The sequence below is a fragment of the Diadema antillarum genome, unplaced genomic scaffold (genome assembly GCF_040938485.1).
Source record: "Diadema antillarum isolate AM-2024a unplaced genomic scaffold, OU_Dant_1.0 seq00002358_RagTag, whole genome shotgun sequence".
Classification (NCBI taxonomy): Eukaryota; Metazoa; Echinodermata; class Echinoidea; order Diadematoida; family Diadematidae; genus Diadema; species Diadema antillarum.
Window position 1 is genome coordinate 19,229 of NW_027272972.1, and position 26,235 is coordinate 45,463.

Sequence of the window (26,235 nt, forward strand, 5' to 3'; positions counted from 1 at the left end):
ATTCTTTACCTTGGTGCCAGCATTTTATTTATTTGAATGTTAAAGATGCAGTAGCATTGGGAAACATGGATGGCTTGAAGAATCAATCTTCATTTGCTGCCCACTGGGATACATTCGTCTACCACAAATAGCATTTGTCACTGAATATGTACATTGAAGCGTACACTCATCAAAAAAATGTATCAGAAATCAAAATGTTTAGAACTGTTGGAGGATTTGTAATGCTGGACTCCAGCAATGCTGGACTCCAGCATACATTTTCCAGCCGTGTGTGTACGTGCATAGAGATCAGTGAAACAGCTGTACACAATACGTTATGGGGATTCTTGAATATCCGAGCTGGGCCAACCTTCACACTCCATGGTATCCTCATGCTACCAGGGGACTGTTTCATGAAACTTTTTGTCAGTGATTTACACTGACAACTGTTAAAAGCTACTGAAATCCTTGCGTCTGATTGGCTGATAGCAAATTTGTTGGTGAAAACCTCCGACAAACTCGATGATGAAACGCCCCCCAGGTCTTTAGTCTTTGAATGTGAAAAATGAAAAGTTGATCACTTTTATATTTGAAATCTAATTTTTATGAAAGTTATATGATTATTTCTGTCTGCCCGTCTAATCTTATTTATGGAAGTCAGCCTGAACAAGTGAAGAAGAAACCTACAAATGCTTGTTTCTGTGTTGCAGACTCCGTAAGCCCAGCGCTGGACAGGTGTGCCCGGATCCCAGGCGCCGTAGAGTGTCCGCAGCCCGTAGCCTCAGCGAGGCGGGTCAGAGTTCGGCAGACTACGCCCAGTTCATGCTGCCCCCATTCCACATGCCCTACACATCGGGTAAGATATAGTCTTGTGAGAGCCAGGAAGACATATCAGTCACTATCTGTTTTAATACCTCTTCTCCATGTTCATCACCATGTATTCTTTTGATAGAGATATCTTCGTCTATGTACCAAGACTAGAGACTGCTCTAAATTAGATCTAGGTTGGATATTACTTCAGTTTAGTGCTAATCAAGATTTTTCTGTTTTAACAATTTGTATTTGCCCAGAATGACAGATAAAATAGGCTATTGTATTTTTTTTTTTGGGGGGGGGGAGAGACAAAGGAAAAAGTGGTGTGAGGTGCTATGAACTCACCCATTTCCCATCACCTGATTTTCACATTGTTGGCATGACAGAGAAGTTGATTTCATAAGAGAAGATTTTGCATTTAAAGTGACCATCAACATGTCAGGCAGTCACAAGCAGGGATTTCTCAGGTGCCCCAAGGTGGTTAGATACTAATACATCTACATGAAATCACCCATCTATTCTAAAAGAAGGGCAAGCACATACCCATATTATTTTAAGTGATCAGGGCATCATAACTCAGGATATGAGAGTGATATGCCAGTATATGATTTATGGACTGTATTATGTAACCTTACTGAATTTGTGGATGGTGGAGGGGGATTCCTGGCAGGCATAGATGCACGGAAGTAAAAAATTGTTAATGTACCTCTCAGAATATATGTGGCTAAAGATGGCAATAGCTCTTTTAGAAACTCCAACGTTTCCTCTTTTGGAGAGAGATTTCCCACTTTAAGGCCATTTCCATTTCTCTCTTGCTTGAGTTTGAGCTCTTCCACTCAATCTGTATTTCACATACAGTTGTAAGATGTACATTTGTATTTCTTATGCACAACTTTAAAGAGATGGTATAGTTTTGGTTGAGATGGGGCTTCAGGTTTCCAACTTCTTTTTGTGTGATATTATGAGAAACCTCTTATGAAATATGAGCAGGCGCTGGACCTGGCCCTGGACCCCGCCTGGCTGCAAGGGACGTTTAGAGTCTCCAGTCTACCAGGGGGTCCAGGCGGGAGAATCTCCTGTTTGAGAGATGCTTCTGGTTGGAGTCCCCAGCTCTTTGTTTTTAACCCATTGAGGACGGACTGATTGTGCTACAACACGCATTTCCCATAGACCCCAGCCCAAGTATTCTCGGGACTCGTCTTCAACGGGTTAATTCATTAGTCTGTTTGATCACCTGCAGGCAATGATAAGGTCAGAGAAGAGCTGTCCGTTGAATATCCCGACGCCGAGCAAGGTCGGTTGGAATCTTGAAAAATCTTCTGCGTGCAAAAACTCATCTTCTCTTTGCCTTCTTTTCCCTCATATTCGCTGTTGAGAGAAGCATACATATGTGTGTCTCTGAAATCCCCTGGATTTAAAAAAAAAAGGAAATAAAAATTCTGAATTCATTTGCTCCACCATTCTGCACTACATGGTGAGTTTATAAACATCACGTGTGATAGTAGATGGAGCATTTTCATCCTTTCTGAAATAACTCAAACTATCAATTACGATATATAAGTTTTTCCATATATTTATATGATACCCACATCATATCTATCTGCTCTGCTTTTCCAAAACGATGTACCATTTCTCCAAATAGTAATCTATATTTCCTGATATGGCATGGTGGACCATGCCCAAAATCTTAATTGCAAGGATTTGACAGAAAACCCAAAATGTTTTCTAGTTGTTTTTTTATGAGGCCATTTTCTTTTTTTTAATGGTCATTGTAACACCTGAAGAATTGCCTCCAAATCAGCACTCACTTCAAAAAAGAAAATCTCTCCTCTTTACTGCTGTGACTGCCTACGAGGGCGCTGTCCACATTACTATATTACCTGTGAACCGACTGCACACTTCATCTTTTAGCAGTGTCTTGACCTTCCGTAGACCCAGCTGGGAACGTCATCTTCCTTGACCATGATGAGACAGTCTACTCGTGTGATAGTGTCCAAAAAATTGGATGCACAGCTGATTGTATCAATAAAATAATAAGAAGAGATGACTTCCTATTAGTTCATTGAAAATTCATATGCATATTTCTTCCATGCTGTTACTTATTGCAGACAATTTCTAAATCAAAGCTGTATTTTCTGGCACCTGGTTAATTTCAGCCTTCTGTGAGCAAAGCTGTTCAAATGCCTCAATCATTGAAATCCATAATTCAGCATTTACACCTCTAGCCAGCCACATGTTGATAATTTGTCAAAAACGCATTCATTGTTAGGTTTTAGGAAATAGGTTTAAGAATGGAGTCAATCAGAAGCTCTGAAATGAGTCATGTGTGTTCTCTATATTCTTTTTTTGGTAATCCATGAGGAGGAAAAAAAAAATCGTGCAGCAAAGAAGCATTATTGCACTGCGTGTTATCTCCTGGCAGATTACTGATTGCTCTGTGTAAGCGCGCAACTAGCTGGGCCTAGTTGTAAGCGTGGCATGAACCCAAACAATAATTGCTTTTGTTTGTAGGGTCGTCCGCACGGCCGATTGAAGAGCAGCTCCATTGTAATGAAATACAAAGTTGTACCAGCTGATGTCATACAGTAGTTCGTAAACCCGTTTTATGAAACAAATAATGCACAGGTTTAAGATCTATGCTGTTAGCTGAAATGCAGCAAACTCTTGGGTGTTCACAATGTTGTGCAACATTGTGTGCCTCGTGCATGTTACACCATTGTATTAGAAAACCCTTGAGTATCCTGTGTCTCCACTGATGCACAGTCTCTCACCTGTGCATCATTTGTATTGGATAGGTCAATATCATTCCATATGTTACGTAAGTCAATATCATTCCATATTTTACATCCTCTCGTGTGAAATATGAGCAAATTCATTGAAATGATAGGATATTGTATGATTGTATAGTTTGGTGTTAATGCTGCTAATGATGCTTTTTGCCTACTACCACAGGTGTTAAGGATAAGACCTTCACCCCTTTTTACCTTGAGTTCCCAGATGGTAGAAAAGGTGTGTCAATCTAGCCAACTTTCTGAAAAAAACCTTTCAAGCAACAGCTGCAACATGTTCATCAGTCCATGCAGAAATAATGATCATCGCAAATGCGGCAAACATTATGCAATATAATCCACTATCAAATTTTCAGCATTTTTACATAGATCATGTTACAAATTGGTGAGGGTTTTTTTTTTTTTTTTCCAATGCAAGCTTTCATCAATAGAGCATTCATTAGAATCTGAGAAATGTGCTACCATGGAATTGTTACCAGTGGACATAATATCTGCAGAAATGGTCTGTTTTCATGAACAAAGGGAACTGGTTTCTTGCAAAGAGAGTATAATTACAGAGGTGTCCTGTCCTAACTCTTTCTCTCAGGACGAATGGGATCGTGTGCTTGATCTGTGTTCGTAGTGATATGGATCGATTACATCTTATCAACAGGAATAACAGTAAAAAAAAGAAAAAAAAACTCTTTGGCATATATTTTGTTCTTAAAACTTGTTTTCAAAGTCTGAAAAGTTGGGATGTTTAAGAATGAACCCTCACTGCAAAAATCATCAGTCACAGCTCTTTATGTCATTGCAAGCAAAAGAACAAACAAACAAGAAGTCATCGTATCAGTTTATCTATCATGCTGGAAAAGTGCCAATACATTTCTTCTTTGAGATTCCAAGTAATTCATGGTCCCATACATTTGTGTTTTTCCCACCACATAGTAGTGTTTAATGTGTGTGTGTGTCTGTGTGTTTATATGTGTGTGAATGTATGTGTATGTGTGTTTATATGTGTGTGAGTGTATGTGTATGTGTGTATACATGTGCATTTCAATTAACTGCTAGATGTCATATTGCCTTCTTTCACCCTCTTCATTAGCCCAGTTGTACCAGAGTTTCTTCTAATTGTGCATGCAGTAGCTAGTTCACTGTTCAGAGCGCAAAGTTCATGCTAACTTGTGGGTGCCAGCGTCCCATGTTCATGCTGTAGCCGTGAGCAATGATCAGTTGTGTCAATGTCTACTGTGTGGACTAAATTTCTGGTATGAATCGGGGCCCATTGTGCAGTGTGTGTGCCTCATTCACATTTCATAGGATTGGCCGTATCAGGCATCTTGAAGTGGTGCAGTAAATTTGCTTTGCCTCAGAAGGGGTTGATATAATAATTGAAATGCGTTGAAGGCAAAACTATTTTCAGGTTCAAGTTGCTCCAGTTGTTTTCTTGAACATGAGCAATTTATTTATCGTATCTTGTTCATACATATGTCTTATGTTTTCAGAATTGTATGCTCAAGTCATCCCAACTCTTACATGTACATGTGTAGCTCTTAAATATCACTGCAGTAGATTTCATAGTTGTATTTGCTCTATCAATGATTTTATCATTTTCCGGGTGGGGGAGGGGATTTGGGGATAGGACTATGTCTTTTTGAGCAATTGAGTTGAAATAATTTTGGTTTGACTATCTCCCCAAAAGTTTGGCTGTCTTCCTAGGACTGGCATCTGCAAAAAAAAAAAATGATAATAAAAAGAAAATGAATGAATGAACGAATAAATAAATAAATAAGGAAATGAATGCATGAGTGCATGAATGAATGAATGAATGAAAGAATGAATGAATAGATAACTAAATAGATAAGTGAATGAATAAATGAATGAATAAATAAACAATAATATTAGTAATAATCCCCCATGGAAATAGCCATAGTTTGCAAGCCATTCTATATGTATTTAAAGCTTGCAGAAAAGGATTTTTTTCAAGGAAAATTTAAAAAGTAATTTAATTCCACCTTAAACTCTTTCATTTGTTGAATATCCTGCCATCTGCAACCCTTTCGCCTTTGGCCACCTCAAAAAACAATCTACCAATTGATTTTCTTCAGTAAATAGGGGTTGAATTTGCACGAAGACTTCTGGTTGCTAAAGGATTGAAAAAAAAGTTGGTAAACTGTGAGGCACAATTGCACATAGTCATTCTTTACCATTGGGATATGCCATTCTTTACCAATTTGTACAGTCTACAGTTGAAATATGAATGTGTTTGAAGTGTTGGAAAAGTACCTATAACATTTTGATTTATTTGGATATGGTCATATGCTAACCATGTTTCATTTTTTTTTTTTTTTGTGATGCTCAAAAATGAAGGTGCAGCAAATTATCACAGCTCTCAAAAAACTATCACGAATCACCTTCCTCTTTTATCCTGGGTTTATAATCTGGTTGAACGTGTGTGCCAAATTTGTTGTCATTTTGCTAAAAATGCTAACATCATCATGATTATTACTAATCAATTAGCAAAACAAAAATCACTATAGTTATAACAGTTTAGATAACTATGTACATTCGCATGGAAATGGTACGGTTGACGTATAACAGATAAAATGAACAGGGAAGCATTCATGACATAGGCTAAGGCCAATGATCTGAATCTTGCCAAGACTAATTGAAACAAGCAACATCTAAAACAAAATAATGAAGAAAAAAAGATGAATAAGAGGAGGTGGAGAAATAGGAGAAGAAGAAGAAGCATGAAAAAAAGAAGAAGCAGAAGAAAAAGGAAGAAGAAAAGAAGAGGAAGAAAGGGGATGAAGGAGAAAAGATTTTAGGAAGAAAATTGAGAAATTTGTTTAGAAAATGTCTGAAGACTTCACAAAATTAGAACGTGATACCAGTCTCACCACCAGTTCAGCCATAATTAGCCACCTCTAGCGGCATCCTCTCAATAATCCCCCTCACTCTCTTTCCCCACCTGTAGCTCATCACTTCTTCACCAAATGCATTGAGCAGCTGGACAACTCCATTGAGGTAAGTAGACGTACTCGCCACATCATGACGTACTGTAAAGTAAGACATTTTCGCGGCATCAAGTCTTTGGCAGTTGAAGCTGACTGCCTTTTTTCTGTGGTATGAAATTTTCACAAATTGCCATTGGCATTCAATTCATATAGCATGACAAGAACTTTACCATGCATTTTCAATTTACAAAAATCTCCAGTTGGCTCTTGCAAAATTTGCAAATTGAACTACACATGTAAAGGAGAAGGAGAAGAAGAAGAAGAAGAAGAAGAAGAAGATAATTGTGATTGATAAATTGATGCTAGTGATGGTAGCAGTGATGATTATGATGATGACGGATGGTAGCAGTGATGATGATGAAAATGATGACTGTGACAAGGAGAAGGGAGAAAAGGGATGATGGAGATGACAGTGAAAATAATGAAGATGATGACAGCGATGTTCATCGTTACCGATGTCAAGCTTTAATTTGCTCTCCTGCTTCCCACAGAGCTGCAAGCACCCCCCTCTGAAGGCCTCCTACCTCTACCTGAGAGGAATGTTCCACGTGGCGTGCGGCAGCCCCCTCAAAGCCCTGGATGACTTCCACAGCCTCCACACCACAGACCTCTCCATCCTTCCCTCAGAGTGAGTAGACGCCTGTCCTTGCTATACGATGATGGCAGGATGGATAATGGAATTCTGTAGCTTAAGAAAATATGGTGAAAAGACATTTTCTTCTGTGACAATTGCTCCAGTCTAATATTCTCCAAAGACTTAGGGTTAGGGTTGTGATAGGGTTTTAGGTTTAATTTGATGTGAGGATTAGGATTAGTGTTAGGGTTATGTTTGTGGGTAAAATTTATGATTGGTTTAGCGTGCTTAGATTTCATGGGAGCAATTATTGCAGGAGCAAATGTCACGGAACCAATAATATAGATGATCCATGCCATATAGTACTAACAGAATGTCTGATGGAGACCTGCTGCTTTGAAAAACAAAAATCACTCCGCGCAATGATTATGAGATGAATAATGGAGTTCTTCAACTTTGAGTGATCTGAATGAAAAAAATGACATAATGGATTGAAAAAAACGGCAAAGTGAAATCCCCTTTTTCTTTGCTCAATTTTCATTTATGTTGTATACATTTCTGGTTGATTTCCCTTTCTTTGCATTTTGAGAGGTATGCTAAAAAATTCATACTAAACTAATTACACATCTGACTTTGGATCTGCCATTACCTGTGGGGACTGAAGTTCAATACTGTAAAAGAAAAGTGCAGTCACATCGCAGACACTCACATGCTTTCCAACTTGTCTAGTATGATGCTATTAAAGTGCATTCAAACAACATTTAATGATGTATGTGAAGTTTATAGAAATTTGATACTCAATTTCATCATGTAATTGTACCTCTTACATTAAATATTTCCTGTATTCATAATGATCTATAAGTGTTTATTCTGTAATTTAAAGATAATATTTACCATTCATTTGGTTTTGTGATCAGTAGTCTAGTACCTAGACTTTGTGCTTGCCATCATACTTAATGTTTATCTCAAGGGATGAGCAGGAGCTCTTACTTTCCTTCCTCCTTGTGATGATAATTCTCTCACTCAGGACCATCACTCAGTTGATGGACAACATGAGTCCGGAGGAGAAGGAGCTGCTACAGAAGAAGGACTTCTTCAAGAGAGGCGAGATGCTGAGGAAGATCAGCCAGAGGCGGCTGACTCCACAGTTCACCAGCATGCCGAGCGTTCAGCCAGAGGACCTCGCTGGTATCGGAGAGCTGGGTGAGTGGTGGGAATGCACTGCCGCTGCTCTTGGTGGTGCTGAGGGAGATGATGATGTCAGTAGTGATGATGATTGAGGATGATGATGACGGTAATGATGGCAGTGATGATGGTGGTGATGGTGATGATGATGAAGGGAATGAAGATGATGATGATGATGATGATGATGGTAATGAAGATGATGATGATGATAGTGATGATGATGATGATGGTGATGGTGACAGTGGTGATAATTATGGTGATGGCGATGATGAGGATGGTAATGAAGATGATGATGATGATAGTGATAAAGGTGATGATGATGATGATGATGATGAAAAAGGGTTGTGCTAGTTATTGGCCTGGTGGCAATGACAGTGATTAGGATGTTGGTGATGACAGGGATGCTAATGATAATGATGGTGGTGATGATGAAGAGGATGGTGGTGGTGATGATGAAGAGGATGATGGTAACCATTACTACGATGAAGTTGATGACAGTGATGATGGTACTGACGATGGCAGTGATGATGATGACATGATGAAATCCTTGCATCTGATTGGCCGAGAGCCATTTTCTCAAAATTTGTCGGACAAAACGCTTCATGAAATGACCCCCTGGAGTGTACTTGTTGGGAGTTAAACTGCTCTCAGAATGCAGACTTCAAGGTTGATGATAGTCATCAGCACAATGTAGTCTTCATTTTAAGCGAGTGTATACAATTATTTTACTCAAACTGTTACCATTCCTGCTGTAATTCTTTTCTCACCTCCCATTTTCTTTACACCCATCATGCAGGTCAGCGAGAATTCATTCACTGGATGCAGTACTTGGAGATCGCCATAGATTTGGACGTAATCGATCGCCTCTTCAGTGCCCTCTCGGCCGGCTCAAGTTGTGAGTTTTCTCCAAGTTTGCCATGACATTATCTTCATCTTTTCAAACAAAATACTCTGTCTTAAGTTGGAACCTGTTCAGAGTACAATTTCTTCTGTCTAGATCCAAATCTATATTTGGTGATTTCTTTTGATTTCTTTGTCAATGCATTAGTTGTCTAATGTTTATGTTATTTTTACTTGCAGGTCCTGTAGAAAAAATTAGTAATTTTCCATTTCAGTATTGTCATATTGTTATTGATGCCATTTTGTCTAATGAAGGTATCCCAGTTGTTGTCATACGTGTACTTCTCACTTCTTGATCATTGTGGCCCTTCGTAGATAAAATGTCAAGATATGGTCCAGTCCCATTCAGTCAAATTAATGTGGGGTCAGTAACATGATCATTGTGACCTAACTCAGACAGGGCAAATGTTTTCACTGTGAATTACATTGAAGGTATCCTCTCAGTTGTTTGGTGAGAGACAGCAGTTACGCCACCGACAATAGATAACCTGACCTTTGACCTTGCCCTTGTCTCTCCTAACAGACCTGGATGCCGAGACATTCCTTTATTTCTATGAGTCGTGGAAGGAGGGCATAGATGAGACAAAATCCATCCCACTCAACATCTACAAGGAATACCTGGACAGCACTGAGAGTGTGCTAAAGGTGTCTGCCCTGATTCGCACGGATGACGGGATGGGCAGGCTTGTTCTCACGGAGAAGAGGTGAGGAGGGATACCGTATTCGCCGGCGATAGGGCCGCAACGCTGGATAAGCCGCATCCCGACTGTGGTGATGAAAAACAAAAAAAAAAACTCAGAAGGATTTTGTTCAGATCAAATCTTCATTTACTTTTCTTCGTTCATTTTTATAATCTAACTTTGTTATTTCTATGTGTTTCCACATGTTTCCTAGCAATAACAATACCAATCGGCACATTGCATGGTCCCATACATGATTATGTGTGTCGGTTAGGCAGGTGATTCTCTGAGTTGGAAAAACAATACAGTAGTTTGCTTGTGCTGGGGTATAGGCCTCACCCTGACTGTACTGCTTTATTTTTGTTAAAAATAGTGTGGCCTTATCGCCAGCGAATACGGTAATGCTCTTTTTCTTTTTCTTTTTTTAGGTCACATCTTTTTCTCGTACTTTCTTCTTGTCTGATAGGAGTGAAGGCTCAGGGGACTTTCTTTGTGTAACTCAAACTGTTTTGTCAGTCCCACATATACATATCTTTATTGTTTTCAGCAATAACAATCTTCTCTAAAAGGTTTTTGTTAGTTTTGTTTTCACGCTTGAGTAACATGATGATTTTTGTTGTGTGCACAATTTGTGAACAGGAAGAAATTATCTTTACCAGTCACACACAGAAAAATTCTTCTGCGGTGTAATTTGTCTTCAAGAATATGATTTGACTCTGATGAGAAATTTCAGAGGTACTGTATGTAAGGAGTGGACATTTTCGTGCATTTCACCCGACAAGAAACTATCATGAAAATAAATGCACGTAATTTTTTTTTTTGCTTATTATATGTATTTTTTTCCTTGTTATATGTTTAGAATCTGCAAAATCAAAAACATATGAAGTTTATCTTACCCACCAAGCGTAAAAAAAAATTACCAAAGTGAAAATTTCCACTTTTAGTGTATTTCAGGAGCATGCACATTGATGTGAAAATGGCTGATTGATTTGATTTTGATGTGTTTCTATTCCAGGCTGTTCTACATGGCAGAGGGGAGTAACATGTACAGGGAGGTCGTACGGTGTCGGGACATCGAGAAGTTAGAAAAGTTTGAATACTTCAACATCCTCCTCAGCTGTCAGGCGCTTCGCATCTACAGCACGAGTAAGATTGGATGTTACCTTTCTCTTTTATGTTTTGTTTTGTTTTGTTTTTAGCTCACCGGGGCCCTGTTTCATAAAACTTGTTATCAATAACAACTTACGATAGTTGTTATAAGCTACTGAAATCCTGATTGGCTGAGAGCAAATTTTTCATAGAAATGTGGCAGTTGTTACTGATAACAAGTTTTATGAAACAGGACCTTGATCTCAACCAAACATGGCAGAATTCATCAATGGAGGTGGAGATCATAGTTTGTACAACTGGTAGTGATACCCCTGGGGGCCCCTAGAACGGGGCCCAAAGATGCAAAACTCGCTAGTTCTCATAATTTTGACAGTTTCGTCTTCTTTAAAACAAGTGGCTGGAATGTGACCAAACTGGGCAGGAATAATCAGTGGGGAGAGGGAATCACAGTTAGTATGAATGTTGATGGTGCCCCATAGGGGCCCTTGGATGGTGTCAAAATACTCCAAATCACATATTTTATTTTATTTTATTTCATTTTTAGCTCACCTGAGCCAAAGGCTCAAGTGAGCTATTGCGATCGCCCTTCGTCCGGCGTCCGTCGTGCGTCGTGCGTCGTCCGTCGTCCGTCGTCCGTCGTCCGTCGTCCGTCGTGCGTCGTCCGTCGTGCGTCGTGCGTAAACTTTTTACATTTTCATCTTCTTCTTGAAAACCCCATGACCGATTTTCATCAAACTTGGCAGGTAGCATCCCTAGGGGGTTAGGAACTCAATTTGTTAAAATGGGCACCATGCCCCACCCAGGGGGCCCCCAGGGGGGCCCAAACCCCCCAAAATTAAGGAATCTGTAAAAATCTTCTTCTCTAGAACCAGAAGTGATAGAGCTAAGTTAATACTATGAGTTAGTACATTGATGACTGTAGTATCAAGTTTGTTCATGGCAGAATCAGGGGTGCCCCCCTTGGGACCCAGGGGAGGGGGGTGGGGAAGGGTTCTAATGGGGCCTAAATTGTACATTTTCATCTTCTTCTTGAGAACTCCATGACCCATTTTCACCAAACTTGGCAGGTAGCATCCCTAGGGGGTTAGGAACTCCATTTGTTAAAATGGGCACCATGACCCACCCAGGGGGCCCCCAGGGGGCCCAAACCCCCCAAAATTAAGGAATCCGCAAAAATCTTCTTCTCTAGAACCAGAAGTGATAGAGCTAGGTTAATACTATGAGTTAGCACATTGATGACTGTAGTTTCAAGTTTGTTCATGGCAGAATCAGGGGTGCCCCCCTTGGGACCCAGGGGGGGGGGGGGGGGGGGGTGAGGAGGGGTCCTAATGGGGCCTAAATTGTACATTTTTATCTTCTTGAGAACCCCATGACCCATTTTCACCAAACTTGGCAGGTAGCATCCCTAGGGGGTTAGGATCTCAATTTGTTAAAATGGGCACCATGCCCCGCCCAGGGGGCCCCCAGGGGGCCCAAACCCCCCAAATGAAGGAATCTTTAAAAATCTTCTCTAGAATCAGAAGTTATAGAGCTGAGATAATACTATGAGTGAGTACATTAATGACTGTAGTTTCAAGTTTGTTCATAGGAGATCCAGGGGTGCCCCTCTTGGGGGTAGTTGGAAGGGTCCAAATGGGGGCCTGAATTGTACGTTTTCATCTTCTTCCTGAAAACCTCATAATGGATTTTTGTCAAACTTGGCAGGTAGCATCCCTAGGTGGTCAGGATCTCAATTTATCAAACTGGGCACCATGCCTCACCCAGAGGGCCCCAGGAGGCCCCAATTCCCCCAAATTAAAGAATCTTGAAAAAATTGGGCCCTTATTGTACATTTTCATCTTCCACTTGAGAATGCCTCGTCAAATTTTGGTAGAGCTGTGAATAATTTAGATTAGTGACTGCGTGAAAGGTGAACTTGCGATACTCAGGTGAGCGCTAGACCCGCGGGTCTCTTGTTTTAAACATTTTCATCTTCTTGAAAACTGGTGGCTGGAAATTGACCAATGGGTTGTTGTCCAAGGGGTCTGCAGCAATTCTGAAGAATCTCAAGATGTGTGAAATACATTGAAGTTTTAACTCCTCATGTGGAGTGCAATGGAGGTGAAGTACACTGATTGAAAGAAAAATACCCCCTGCAGGTGTCTTGTTGTTTTGATGAGTGGCATTGCTATATTGAGGTCTGAGAATGCAGTGGACTTATACTGTAAACGTTGATATTTTTTGCGCGATAAATTTTTGTTCCGGGCGGCTCAAGAACATTAATTTGTAGGTTCTTGAATTCACACTGTGCAGTTGTCATCCCATTCAAAACATTCACATAAAATTAAGGAGATATTTTCGCCGGTTTTAGAATTCGAGTTAGCCAAAAGTAGCACGAAATACATGAAAATTAATGTGCCACAAAAAATGCCTCAGCACCAAATGGTGCCTGAGGCTTTTTTGTTAGGAAGATATGTAGTTGAGGCACGCTGTGAATCCAATATGAATATCCAAAATTTATTTTATAAATGATTATACATGTTTATGTGTCCAATGTCGTTAAAACATTACCAGTAGATGTTTTTATCCCTGAAATATTCTTTCTGTGATTATAGCCTTTCTGTCAGTAATTTTCACTCGGGTCTACATGCATTCATTCATTCATTTATTCATTCATTTTGTGATTGCAGAACCCAGCACAAATCCCTATGTTGCCAATTTGAAAGTGGAGCGCAACTGCTGGTTCACGCTGATCACGGAGCTCTGGGCGGGGAGGGTGATCTCGGAGGCCCAAAAGGACCCGCAGGTCGTCCAGCAGGCGGCCCGGAACGTGAAGCTGATCGACGCCGTCATACGCAGTGCAGAGAACGAGGATGCCACACATGCCAAACACCTAGACAGTGCGGTTTGGGTAGGAGACAAATCATTAAGTGTTGATAATCTACAAATAGCTGTGCTGTACAAATTGTGTGGTACATAATGACATGGGGAAAGTGAATCCAGTCAAACTGTGTTGATCAACACCATGCTAATTATGGTCCAAAATGGTATGATAAAGTCATGTACATGTATGTTCAGAAATTTAGATGTATTGGAAATATGAATACTATTTAATACACTATGGAGTTTTGCTCCAGTATATCTTTCACACTTAAAGATTTATTTTTCAATGATTTTCTTGTGTGAAATTGTGAAAAATCTAGGCAAATTAGTAGCAGCAGTACTGCACACTGTCACTGTTTGCTGCGTCAGAGTTACTAAGACTGCAAGCCATTGTGTATGGCAGAAGGGCATAGGTACAGATATATCCTACCATATTGAATGGCTAGCTGTTCTGGTAAATGTGACCTAACAAGAAGGTCAAAGTGAGTAAAACCACTTTATTCAATAGGAGAATTTCAAAAAGTCTTAATGTGGAAGGAAATAAGATCTTATAAATGTGTCCTTCATTCCCAAATTCAACTCCCAAGGGCATGTTGGTTTTCATGGCTTCTGGAGTCAAGAAAACAGGAAGACTTCTTGATTGATTGCCTTGTGTTCGTTGCTACCAGAGTGCAACAGAGATGCACCCTCTTGCAAAAAACATGGTTGCTTTTTTATCGTTCCGTTCACGTTTTTCCCACCACAGCACCTCTGCCACTTCACCAGGCTGCGGGAGGAGGGGATGGCCATGGTCCCACCCGAGACCCGCTCCGCCCTGGTCCACAAGTTCAACCCGTCGAGCAATGAGGCCCAGAAGACGACGGTGGAGGCCATGGTCTACACACCAGGCAGTAAGGCATCCCAGGCCTCGAATTAACCGACGGCCACCGACGGCCATGGCCGTCGGTGCCCCTCTCGTTGGCCGCAATGCCTTTTGTTTTTTGATCAAAGTTACGGCCAAAAAAAAATGTGCCCTTTTTCTTGGGGCCTTGGTGCCCTTTTAGAATGAAAGTTATTATTTATGACGTATGATATGCCCTTTCTCAAAGTCTCTTTAATAAGCTTGAACAACTTTCCTGATCTCAAATATCATACCTTCAGTTCACTCGCGTCCCGATATATCTGATTCAAACTCAAAGTATCTTTGCGAGATACGAGACGACGTGTACATGTACGTACATGTACGCCCGACCGGCTTTTACCGTCCCGACTGCCTCCGCAGCGCAGCGGCCGCGAGTATGTACTAGCTAGGCAGCGCATATTCAGATAGAGTAGTAAAGAGTGAACACCAAGTTCACCAAGAAAAAAGAAAAATCCCACGATGCCACTCCAAGGTGTGCCAGACTGAGGAATGGGGAGGGGTGGAGAGAGAGAGAGAGACCAATCAACAGAAGAAACCGCGCATACTGGCGCATTCTTGGAGGTCATGAACTGTCTGTCACAGACTAATCATAGCAATCTACACGCGCGCGCAAATTCCTTTGCCTTGTGGTTTTACCAGCCAGCTGTCGGAATGTGCTTTGAAGTTTCATGGCAGCCTGGCCTGGCTGGCCTGAAAGGGTGTCGAGTTTCAATCAATACCTACTGTTGTTTTATTCCTGTTTTAAAAAATGTCGTTTCACCTGATAGAAACGCGGAGATCGGGAATGTGTTACAGCTGTAGGGAAGAGGTTTGTGTTGTGTGTTGCACTTTGTGTGTGTGTGTGTGTGTGTGTGTGTGTTTCTTTATTTTTCTCGGTTTGTTTTTCTTCTTTCTTTTTTCATAAACACCAAACATGCCCTTTCCAATGTGGCCTTGGTGCCCCTCTGGCTGACTTAAGTGCCCTGGCATCCCATATTTTTCTTTTACTTGGTTCAGTCTGCCTGATTGGCGCTGTTCACTGACTCTGTATTGCTTGTAACGTTGGGCAAGCCTTGAATCCCTGTTTATCGTATTCCTGTTTATGTTACAATAATTTATCTTATTATATTAAACGGGTTAGTCAAATACCGGTTAGTGATTGGCTAAACACAGTCACGTGATGGAGGCACATTCGTTATGTTCGCCCATGGGCAGAAAATTTTTTGTAATGTTCTCCCATGGGAAAACATTTTCACGTAGCAAATGACAAACGATACCAAACGATTGAACGATCATATTTTTCATGCAATCGATAGGATGAATTTGCCTATTCCATACAATGTGAAAAAGCAGATGACCGATTATTGTGATGCGTACGAAAGCGTGATTTGAAGGACCCGCGCACAGTGAATTTGGCTCTGCGCGAGCGATCGAGTGCGTTGTGCTGGTGGTTGTATTTGACTAACCCATATGATATAACAGATGATGACTTTTGTTGTTGGGAACATGTACCAAACGTTCCACCAAGGAGGTTCAAGAGAATGGAGTCACAACTGTTGTATTTCCTTTGAAGTCACGTTCGATGTCGCCACTCGAAAGTATGTGAAGCATGTAGCAAACTGGATCTGCCGCACAGATAGGAAGACAATTGACTCATCATCATGTCTCATTGCATAATCATCAGCCACTTGTGCATAATCATCAGCCACTTTCTAACGAAAATATGTCTTTGTGATGGTAATCACTTTTCGCCATCCCTACTTATAAAAGATAGGTGGTATATAATGGTAAAGACACGGGGATGCGCAAATAGAAGTTGCGCAAAAAATGATGAAATGAAATTGAAAATTACTCGACTGACTGTGCTCGGCCACTCATCTGATATATCTATCAATATAGAATTATACTCCAAGATTATTCCATATCAGTTTTATTTGGAGGAATAAAGTGGAAAAGTGAAAAAACCGGCTTTCCGAGAGGGTACAGTTTTAAACACTTTCACATGATACAGCTCTGATTTTCACTTTTGCACATCAACTTGAAGGGATTGACCTTTGTTTAATGAGCTTTATCATTAAGTGAGATTTCGTTTCATTTAATAGATAAACAAGCAAAATATAGCCAACATTAAGTTATGTTCAAAATGAATCTTCAGATTGCTCAGACGGTGGCATCAAACCCCGTCACCAAAGGCACAGATGCACCTGTGGAATTCTTTTGTATATCAATAAAAAAGTGACAACTGTTTGAATAATTACAGCCAGTTAGAACTCCATCTCTTAAACCTCCTTGGTTCCACCCTCAGGGTTTGAAATGCTATTTCGGGAGGCTATAAGTCCCTCGACTTGGTCTCGGGACATAACCTCCCTCAATAGCATTTCAAACCCTTCGGGTGGAACATTTGGTATGTTCCTTCCCCCGCCAGTCATCATCTATATAATGTGCACAATACCATTTGTGTACATTCTTCTAGTTCTTCTAGTTGCCTGGGCAAACCGGGGGTGGGGGGGGGGGGGGGGGGGGTGGGTGAAGGTTGCCACCTTTGCCTATTTTCCAGTGTGTGTGTGTGTGTGTAGGCTGTGACTAGGGACACCTTTACACTGCTTTTCACCCACTTCTTTGTATATTAAAGGCATAACATAATAATGTTAACTTTTTTACAGTAGGCCCTATAGAATACCCGAGTTATGTTACATATTTAAAATTGTATCATATAGGACTGTTACCTGATAACCTTCCAAACTAAATTCCATTCAGACCAGAGTCTGACTGAGGAGGAGGCAACGCCGAAGCTCTGGTGCGCCATGGGGTCAGGAAAGGTCAAGGTCTTTGACGGCGGGAAGTTTGTCCTCGAAGCCGAGTTCGCCGACGCCAAGGATAGAGTGGTGAGCTGGAAGGTTTCGCTGTAATCTTCAATATTGAAGCACTTTGGAAAGCATTTAGTTAATGAATATTTAAAGATAGATTATGATAAACTAGAAAAGCACTCAAAGAGCTCAGACCACCAAGCAGCTCATTGTATCTATCCACTAATGCATCCTGAAAATGGCCCTCATTCCCAATGATAAAGAACAAAGCCTTTCTATTGTGTCTCAGAGTCTACCTTATCAGCAGCTTCCTTCACGCTGTGCCTGGAACGTACAAGTGCTCAGGACTCGTATGCATACCTCAAATATGTGCAGCATGAACCCCCTTGTTTGTTGCCTACATTTGCCGATGAGAATTCATCAAAAAAATTTGTAACAAATATCCTGAATCTAGATAGTTATCCAGTTCACTGCCAAAATTTTGTCATCTTTTCCTTGTGTCATTAATAACTTTTCATCCAAATTTGTTTACAGCTTTTTGAGTTATTTTGCAAACAGACAGACAATGAAACACACCAATGCCAACAAAATACCCTCCTTGGTGGAGGTAGTGATTCTCCAAAATCATTCAAATTGAATTTTTGAGATAAAATACTATAATACATACGAGGGGGATACAAAGTGCTAAAGGTGACTTTGATTTGATCATGAAGACAGCTGATGTGACTGAAATGCAGATGGCTATACTTGACCCTTTACATGCCCTGTGCCCATACAATTTGCTTAATTTGCCGAGATTTTTCATCAGCGTTTAGTAATATCTGTCCAAACTTGACCTAGTAGTAAAGTTATCAGGCCCACTCAGGTGTAGCAAGGGTGCCTCAGATCAACAGAAAGGCCCTAGCAAGACAAATGGGATTCTTAGAATGAATATTGGGTGATCGCCAGTCATTGACAATCACTTTCCAGACATGAATGACTTAAGTCAACGAAAGCACTCCGGCATGCATGCCAGTCAGCGATCGAAACACAGCAAGAGTTGAAAGTCAAGTGACTAGGTACATGTATATCCAGGAGGTACTCGAGTACTGCAAAAGCTGTTATTTTCATGAGCGTTTAATGTTGGGCTGTTAATTTGTCGAACAGACAGGCATTAGTGCACTAATGCAGTATGATATAGCCTTGTGTCAAATTGCAAAAACAACATCTTGCAAAAATGTCTGTGACCTCCTCATTCACGTAAAGATCTGTATGCAAAAATAATAGGTTTTAAGGAAGGTAGCATGCATGCCAGCTTAGGCACAGGGTAGGGCAGCGAAAGCTCTGCATAGTTGTTAGACCACATTATGCAACTCTAAGCATGCCCACTGTGAAAGCTCCTTAGGTGCTACAGTGCACTGCTGTTATAACGAACACGGTTATAACGAAATTCCGGTTACAACGAAGTAAGAATTCAGGCCGCAAAATTATCCACTCTATGTATTTTGATTGTTTATTTGTTTGGTTTTAATGAAATTTCGATATGATAAAAAAAAACTGCCAGTCCCGAGGACTTTGTTATAACGGGAGTCCACTGTACCAATGGTATACTGTGTTTACTTGTTGTCTTTATCGTTCTGTGTCATTGTTACTTCAGTGCTGCCTACTCAGTGTCCGAGGGGAGCAAGTGTGGGCGGGGTCCTTCGACACCACCATCTACATCATCGACATCGGCACCTGTCTGTCCAACAAGCAGCTCATGGATCACACCGACATCGTCTCCGACATGACCATCTCAGAAGATGAGAAGTTAGTCCCGCCTTTGCTGTAGTCTCTCTCAATCTCTTCATGTCTTTATTTTTGCTTGTACATCTTACTGTGACTATTCTCGTTTCAAGTCTGATATTGTTGGCTAATGCAGGCTTTGAAAAAGAAAAAAATATCTTCTGCTGTACGGAATGCATATCAGGAGCAAAAAATACTCATTACATTCGATCCAATCATTTCCTGCATATGAGGTTGACAAATTATGCATTGTGCAGTTTCATCTTGGGGATATATACATTGTGTTTATGTTAAACTAGTGAATAAATGTATCACAGGTTGGTACAGACCATCTCTTTTCTCTCTCTTTATATGTTTATCTCTCTCTTTATTTCTATTCCTATCTATCCATCTATATCTCCCTCTGTTTCTCTCTGTCTGCAAATATATATATATATATATATATTTTAGTTCATGTGTCTGTTAAACTGTTGATCTATTTGTCTATCTATCTATCTATCTATCTATCTATCTATCTATCTATCTATCTATATATCTGTCTGTCTATATGTATGTGTGTCTGTATCTCTATCTATCTAACTATGCCTGCCTATATGTATATATGTTTGTAGCTCTATCTATCTATATGCCTGTCTGTCTATCAATCAATCAATCAATCAATCAATCAATCAATCAATCAATCAATCAATCAATCAATCAATCAATCTATCTATCTATCTATCTATCTATCTATCTATCTATCTATCTATCTATCTATCTATCTATCTATCTATCTATCTATCTATCTATCTATCTATCTATCTATCTATCTAAATCTATCTATCAACTATCTATCTAATCTATCTGTCTATCTATCTGTCTGTCTATATGTATATGTATTTGTATTTCTATCTATCTATATGCCTGTCTGTCTGTCTGTCTATCTATTAATGTCATTCTCCTCTTTCTTTCCCTACCCATGTCCACTTGACCAGGACTGCCTTCACCTGTAGCTTGAACGGACAGATATTTGGCTGGGACTCCCAGACGCTGGCTCAGCAGCATCAGATTCAGCTGAAGAACACCAAGACCCTGGTAGCCATCAAGTGGTACAACGGCCACCTCTGGTGCTGTGAGTTGCACACTACACCCAGTAGTTTAATCCGTGTTTGTTTGTCTGTTATTTCATTTCATGTGACTGTTGAGTATTGTTCAAAGAGATTATACCTATAGAGTAAGTAGTCGCCATACGCGTGCGTACAAATAGTGCGTCCAAAATTGAAGAGGGAGCGCACACTCAGCTCCTGGCACTGGATCTAAGTCTACGTTCAAGTCATATCTTCTCATATCATATCTGGAATGATATGTTATTCTTTATTACACATTTTCATTTTCAGAATCACAATGTGGTTAATTGTTTAAATATTAGTTTCTACGATGATATCATATCGTTTGAACCATTGGGTAGAGTCCAGACCTTTTTGTTGTTCGCAAAATAAACAGTGGGAACTTGGGTGTAGACTACACAGTACTTGACATTATGACGTTTGTTTCGCATTCATTCCCACTCACGCCATAAAATCAAACAACATAAGGCACCATTATGGCGCTTAAACATGACCATTGTGACGTCACAATAAAACAGCGCAAGGTCACTGCGCCGAATATTCAAGTCGAGCGCATTAAACAGTGCGCTGCCATCTACTGATTAATAACTGTACAGGATCCGTGCAATGGCGGCTCCCACAACGCGAAATGGCAGCTCCCTCGTGCGGCTGCCTCCCCACTGGACTACGCCCTCTTGTGGTATAATCTCTTTGGTATTGTTGTTATACCCCCGCCAAACGAAGTTTGAAGGGGGTATATAGGAATCAGCGGACGGTTGGGCGGTCGGTCGGGCGGTCGGTCGGGCGGTCGGTCGGTTGGGCGGTCGGTCGGTTGCAAATCTTGCGTCGCGAACTACTTCCTCAGTTTTCAACCGATTCCCATAAAACTTGGCACAGATGTGTGCCTTGGGTTGTAGATGTGCAAGACGTATTTTTTGACAGTACCCAAAAGTACGTTGCCATGGTAACGGCATATTATGGGCAAAAATGGGTACAAATCTTGCGTCGCGAACTCCTCCCACAGTTTTTGATCAATTTTTATGAAATTAGGTACAGATGTTCATCTGAATATGTTAATGTGCAAGACACATATTTCCGCAGTGGCAAAAAGTGCGTTGCCATGGTAACGGCATGTTATTGGTAAAATATAGGGCAAAATGCTTCATGGCAAAACTGCTTCATCAGTGTTCTTCCAATTCTCATGGAATTCATATTGAATGTTTGTCTTAGGATATAGGTCAGCATGACACATTTCTTGACAGTGACAAAAAGTATGTTGCCAAGGTAACAGCTCACATATTATGAGCCAAAATGATGGAAAATTTTGTGTTGCAAACTACTTCCTCAGTTTTTGCCCAATTTCCATGAAACTTGGTACAGATGTGTGCCTTTGGTTGTAGATGTGCAAGACGCATTTTTCGACAGTACCCGAAAGTACGTTGCCATGGTAATGGCATATTAATGGCAGAAGATCAAGGAAAGATCTTGCAGATTTAACTACTTCCTCAGTTTTTTGACCAAAGCTTATGAAATGTTGTTTTGACCAAAGCTTATGAAATGTTGTTTGGCGGGGGTATAACCAGTCGCTGTAGCGACATTTCTAGTTTTTCATCAGGACAAAATTTGAAAAAGAAATACAGTGGACTTCCGTTATGATGAAGTCCTCTTTTGTTATATGAAAATTTCATTATAACCGAACAAATAAACAAAAAATACAGAGCGGATAATGTTGCAGTCTGAATTTTTACTACATTGTAACCAGAATTTCCGTGTTTGTCATAATGGAAGTTCACTGTATATATGGGCAGCGACGCAAGAAAAAGAGCCCTTAGGGCATAAAATACCAAAATGAGTTTTCACTGCCGCATTGTAGAATGAACTCTGACGTATTTAGATGTGTAAAATGTTTTCTGAAATTCCATGAATGGAACTGCCTAGATTATGAGTGTGTTTATGAGATTTAAAGGGATAGTATAGTTTTGGTTGAGATGGAACTTCTATTTTCCAACTTTTTTCATGAGATAGTAAGAAACCTCCTATGAAACATGAAAGAGCATATTATTTGATGAAGATTGGTTTTGGAATGGCTGAGATATCCAAACAAATTGATCCTAATAAAAGGTAGGACCCACCTTTTATTAAGATCACTTTGTTTTACTTCGTTTTTGGATATCTCAGCCTAAAAGAAACTTTGAATTTCTATTCAAATGGTATGCTCTTTGGCATTTCATAAAGTGGTTTGTAAGTATTTCACAAAAAGTTAAAAGCTGAATCCTCATCTCAGTCAATGCTATACCATCCCTTTAAGCACCAGTACATGTAGTTCAGAAATGTAACTGGGAGCTTGACCAATGATACGTCTACAATTCTTGTCTGTTCCTTTATTCAGGCACGAAGAATGACATTCGAATAATCAATGTGGACGGGACAGAGCTGAGACGTCTTGAGCATAAAGACAAGGAAGGGATGTCCTCCATTATAGAATCTTTCCTCATCATTGGCAGTCGGGTAAGAGATAAATAGATAGATAGATTGATAGATTGATAGATAGATAGATAGATTGATAGATTGATAGATAGATAGATAGATAGATAGATTGATAGATAGATTGATAGATTGATAGATAGATAGATAGATAGATTGATAGATAGATAGATAGATAGATAGATAGATAGATAGGTAGATAGATACAACGTAGATCTATAGAAGATACTGTAAAACGAGAAATTTTCGCGTGCACTTTAATTTCGCGAATTTCGCGAGCGCCAAGATTCGCGAAATTAAAATGCACGCGAAAGTCCTTGTTTACACTATATGCATTGAACGCCAGTGGCACTTTGCGAAAATTTCATGCCACGAAAAAGGCTGTCGGTTCCAATTCGCGAAAATATCATGCCGCGAATATATCATGTTTTACAGTAGATAGATAGATAGATAGAAAGATAGATATATAGATAGATAGATATACTGTAAAAATTGAAATTTTCGCAGTGTTGAAATTTTTGCACATTTCGCGCAACCAGAAACGAGCGCGAAAATAAAAGCACACAAATATTTATGCTTATCATATGTTCCAGTAGTTGAAGTCGTGATTCCGCGGAACTTAAAACACGGGAAACTCTTCTTCGATAGATAGATGGATAGATAGATAATCATATAGATAGACAGAAACAGAGAGAACAGAGAGAAACATACCTAGAGAGATAAATTGATGGACATAGAGGTAGTTGTAGATAGATACAGAGATAGTTAAATGTATTAGGGACATGGAGAGATAAATTTATGGATGTAGATATAGAAATATGGATAAAGAGATAGGTAGATGGATAGATAGATAGATAGATAGATAGATAGATAGATGAATAAGTAGATAGATGGAGTGATAGTGTCATTGATTGATACATAGATAGAAACAGAGATATGGATAGACAGACAGCTGGATAGATAGCAAGAGAGAGGAAGAGAAAAAGAGAGAGAATCTTGTCATTGGCAGTTTGATCATATAGACAGGTGGATGATAGATGGATGGACAGATAGATAGATGATAGCAAGAAAGAGAGAGAGAAAATCTTTGCTGATTGTCGGCTGTCGGGTAAGATGGATAGACAGATATTGGACAGATTCATACATACATCATAGGTGGATAAATAGAGGGGGGAAGCAAACAGAATTTGTCAGTGATGGAGGTGGTTTCCATGGTTACTGAAATGGGTGTAAGTAGGGACTGCAAGGGTTGGACAGAAATTCAGAAAGCACTTAACAATACACCAGAAGTGAGACGCCAGGAACTTGTGTTCAAGGATGGACTGATATAACAGAAATCTTCCCTGGTTGTCGGTAGTTGGGGAGGTCATCATCATCTTCATCATCATCATCATCGGTTGTTGGGAAGATAATGCAGCAAAAGACAGAGAGAGAGAGAGGGAGAAAGCAAATGGAATGTATCAGTGATGCAGGGGGTTTCTATGGTTACAGATATGCATGTGGGTAGAATCTGTTTGTTCAAATTCAGAAGGCTCTCTCCAAAGAAGTCATATGATGATAAAGAATGGAGTAATAATTTGATCAGTCAGTGGATATATTGAGACACAGGGACTGTTGAGAAACGCTGTTCAAAAAGTGTAGAGATAGAAGATGCTGACACCACTTCAGTGCATTGCCTATGGTCTGATGTACTCTCCCTTTCTCCAGGTCTGGACTGGGTGTGGTCGACGGGGCGAGGTGGTGTGCTGGAATCTGGACACGTTCAAGCAGGAGAAGCTCCTCACCGTCTCCTGTAGAGGCATCAGCAAGCTGGTTGCCATTGGCAACAGGGTGAGTAGTTATCTGAGAATACTAACACAGAAATGATATGTACGACAACCAGTTTGTGGGTGTGAGTGGCTTATTCAGGGGCTATTTAAACTAAACTGTGCCTATGCAGACAGTTATATCCTTTCTGTGGTAAGACCCTTGTTAAGTGAAATGAAAGTATGCAATATATGCAGGCAGTTTCCAGGTTGTGTAAGTGGATTCTGCTTGTTGATGTTTGCTAGTTGTTGCATTCTTTATCTTTGGTCATATTTTTCCCCTGGCAAATGGAAACTTTCTGCGAGCAATGTAATGTTTGCAAATGTGTAATTTGTTTTTCTATTTGTTTTTGTTTTTGTTTGTTTGTTTGTTTGTTTGTTGTTGTGTTTTTTTTTTTTGGGGGGGGGGTCATAACTTTTCCATAGATGTAAGGATGACAGTATGCAATCAAGGCTTAAAGCCAGTATTGTGTAACTTGCTATTTGTTTTCTCATTTTTGTTGTCATTCTCCTCCTCCCCCTCCTTTTTCCCCCTTCCTCCTCTGTCTCCACCTCCCTTCAACCACAAACCCTCATCCCCTTCATCCCCCCATCCCTCACCCCCCTCCCCCTCCACCCTCTAATCTCCACCCTCCCCCAGATATGGGCTGGTAGTAAGCAAGGTAAGATCCACCTCTTCAATGCCACCACCTGTGAGTGGGAGCAGACCCTGGAGGCTCACGAGGATGCCATCCGGTCCATCTGTCACGCGGAGATGCGCTACGTTATCACGGGCGCCGGCAGCAAGGACGGGAAGGTCGCCCTCTGGAGGGCAAACTTTGTCATGAATTGAAAGGGCCTGAGAGGGCAAGAATGTTGAGGCCTTCCTATATCTATTTTGCACACAGTGCATTTTGGTGGTAAGAACATTCCCGGGTATCATGAGTTTGGACTCAAGAGTTGCCTGATATGCAAAAACCTGTGAAAAGGTAGTAGCAGAACGCCAACATGCATTGATATGGTCAGCGTATACCTTTCACTGCCTGACTATCACAAAGCAGGAGAGGTTTGAAGATGGACGTGGGCATGTCGTCAGGTCGGCCAGCACATTTTACCCGCTCTGCGTGTCGAAGCAAAATCAGCCCATCCTCAACAGGTTAACATGTGCTACAGCCTGACTGTTTCATTAAGAGTGGTAGATTTGTGTGAAATCTAAATGATGTGAATATTTATTTGTGCCTGAGATTTATCAATCTCTTAAAGTATGCAATATATTCTGTTTGGTAAGAGTTTTGCAGTCTTCCTTTTACAATGCTGCGTGAAGTCCACAATCTCATAATTTTGTTGATAATCACTTCTAAGTGCTGATGCCAAATATGAGCAATGATATGTATTTTGTCAATGCTTTAGTTGAATGTTGCAGGGAAATAAAATTAAAGACCATTTGTGTTTCGTACAGTAGTTTGGATAGCACAAGTTGTGCTGGTACATGCATTTGTTTAAAAAATAATGTTAAGTTTTTGTTAAAAGTATGGAATTG

General features: G+C 40.3%; 1 protein-coding gene across 1 annotated transcript in view; it reads left to right on the top strand.

Annotated features, from left to right (window-relative positions):
* The window catches only part of LOC139714638 (DENN domain-containing protein 3-like), a gene marked incomplete at its 5' end in the record, with an annotated part of 39,394 nt that extends 13,162 nt beyond the window's left edge, over positions 1–26,232 (top strand). The window contains 16 exons of the mRNA XM_071626318.1: positions 690–835; positions 2,033–2,086; positions 6,541–6,590; positions 7,072–7,208; positions 8,182–8,357; positions 9,136–9,234; positions 9,763–9,943; positions 10,935–11,065; positions 13,699–13,919; positions 14,637–14,781; positions 17,529–17,656; positions 19,215–19,366; positions 20,317–20,453; positions 22,817–22,935; positions 24,619–24,741; positions 25,357–26,232. Coding sequence (XP_071482419.1) covers positions 690–835; positions 2,033–2,086; positions 6,541–6,590; positions 7,072–7,208; positions 8,182–8,357; positions 9,136–9,234; positions 9,763–9,943; positions 10,935–11,065; positions 13,699–13,919; positions 14,637–14,781; positions 17,529–17,656; positions 19,215–19,366; positions 20,317–20,453; positions 22,817–22,935; positions 24,619–24,741; positions 25,357–25,548 — 2,191 coding nt within the window. The remainder of the gene's footprint in view (positions 1–689; positions 836–2,032; positions 2,087–6,540; positions 6,591–7,071; positions 7,209–8,181; positions 8,358–9,135; positions 9,235–9,762; positions 9,944–10,934; positions 11,066–13,698; positions 13,920–14,636; positions 14,782–17,528; positions 17,657–19,214; positions 19,367–20,316; positions 20,454–22,816; positions 22,936–24,618; positions 24,742–25,356) is intronic.
* Between the last annotated feature and the right edge of the window lie 3 nt (positions 26,233–26,235).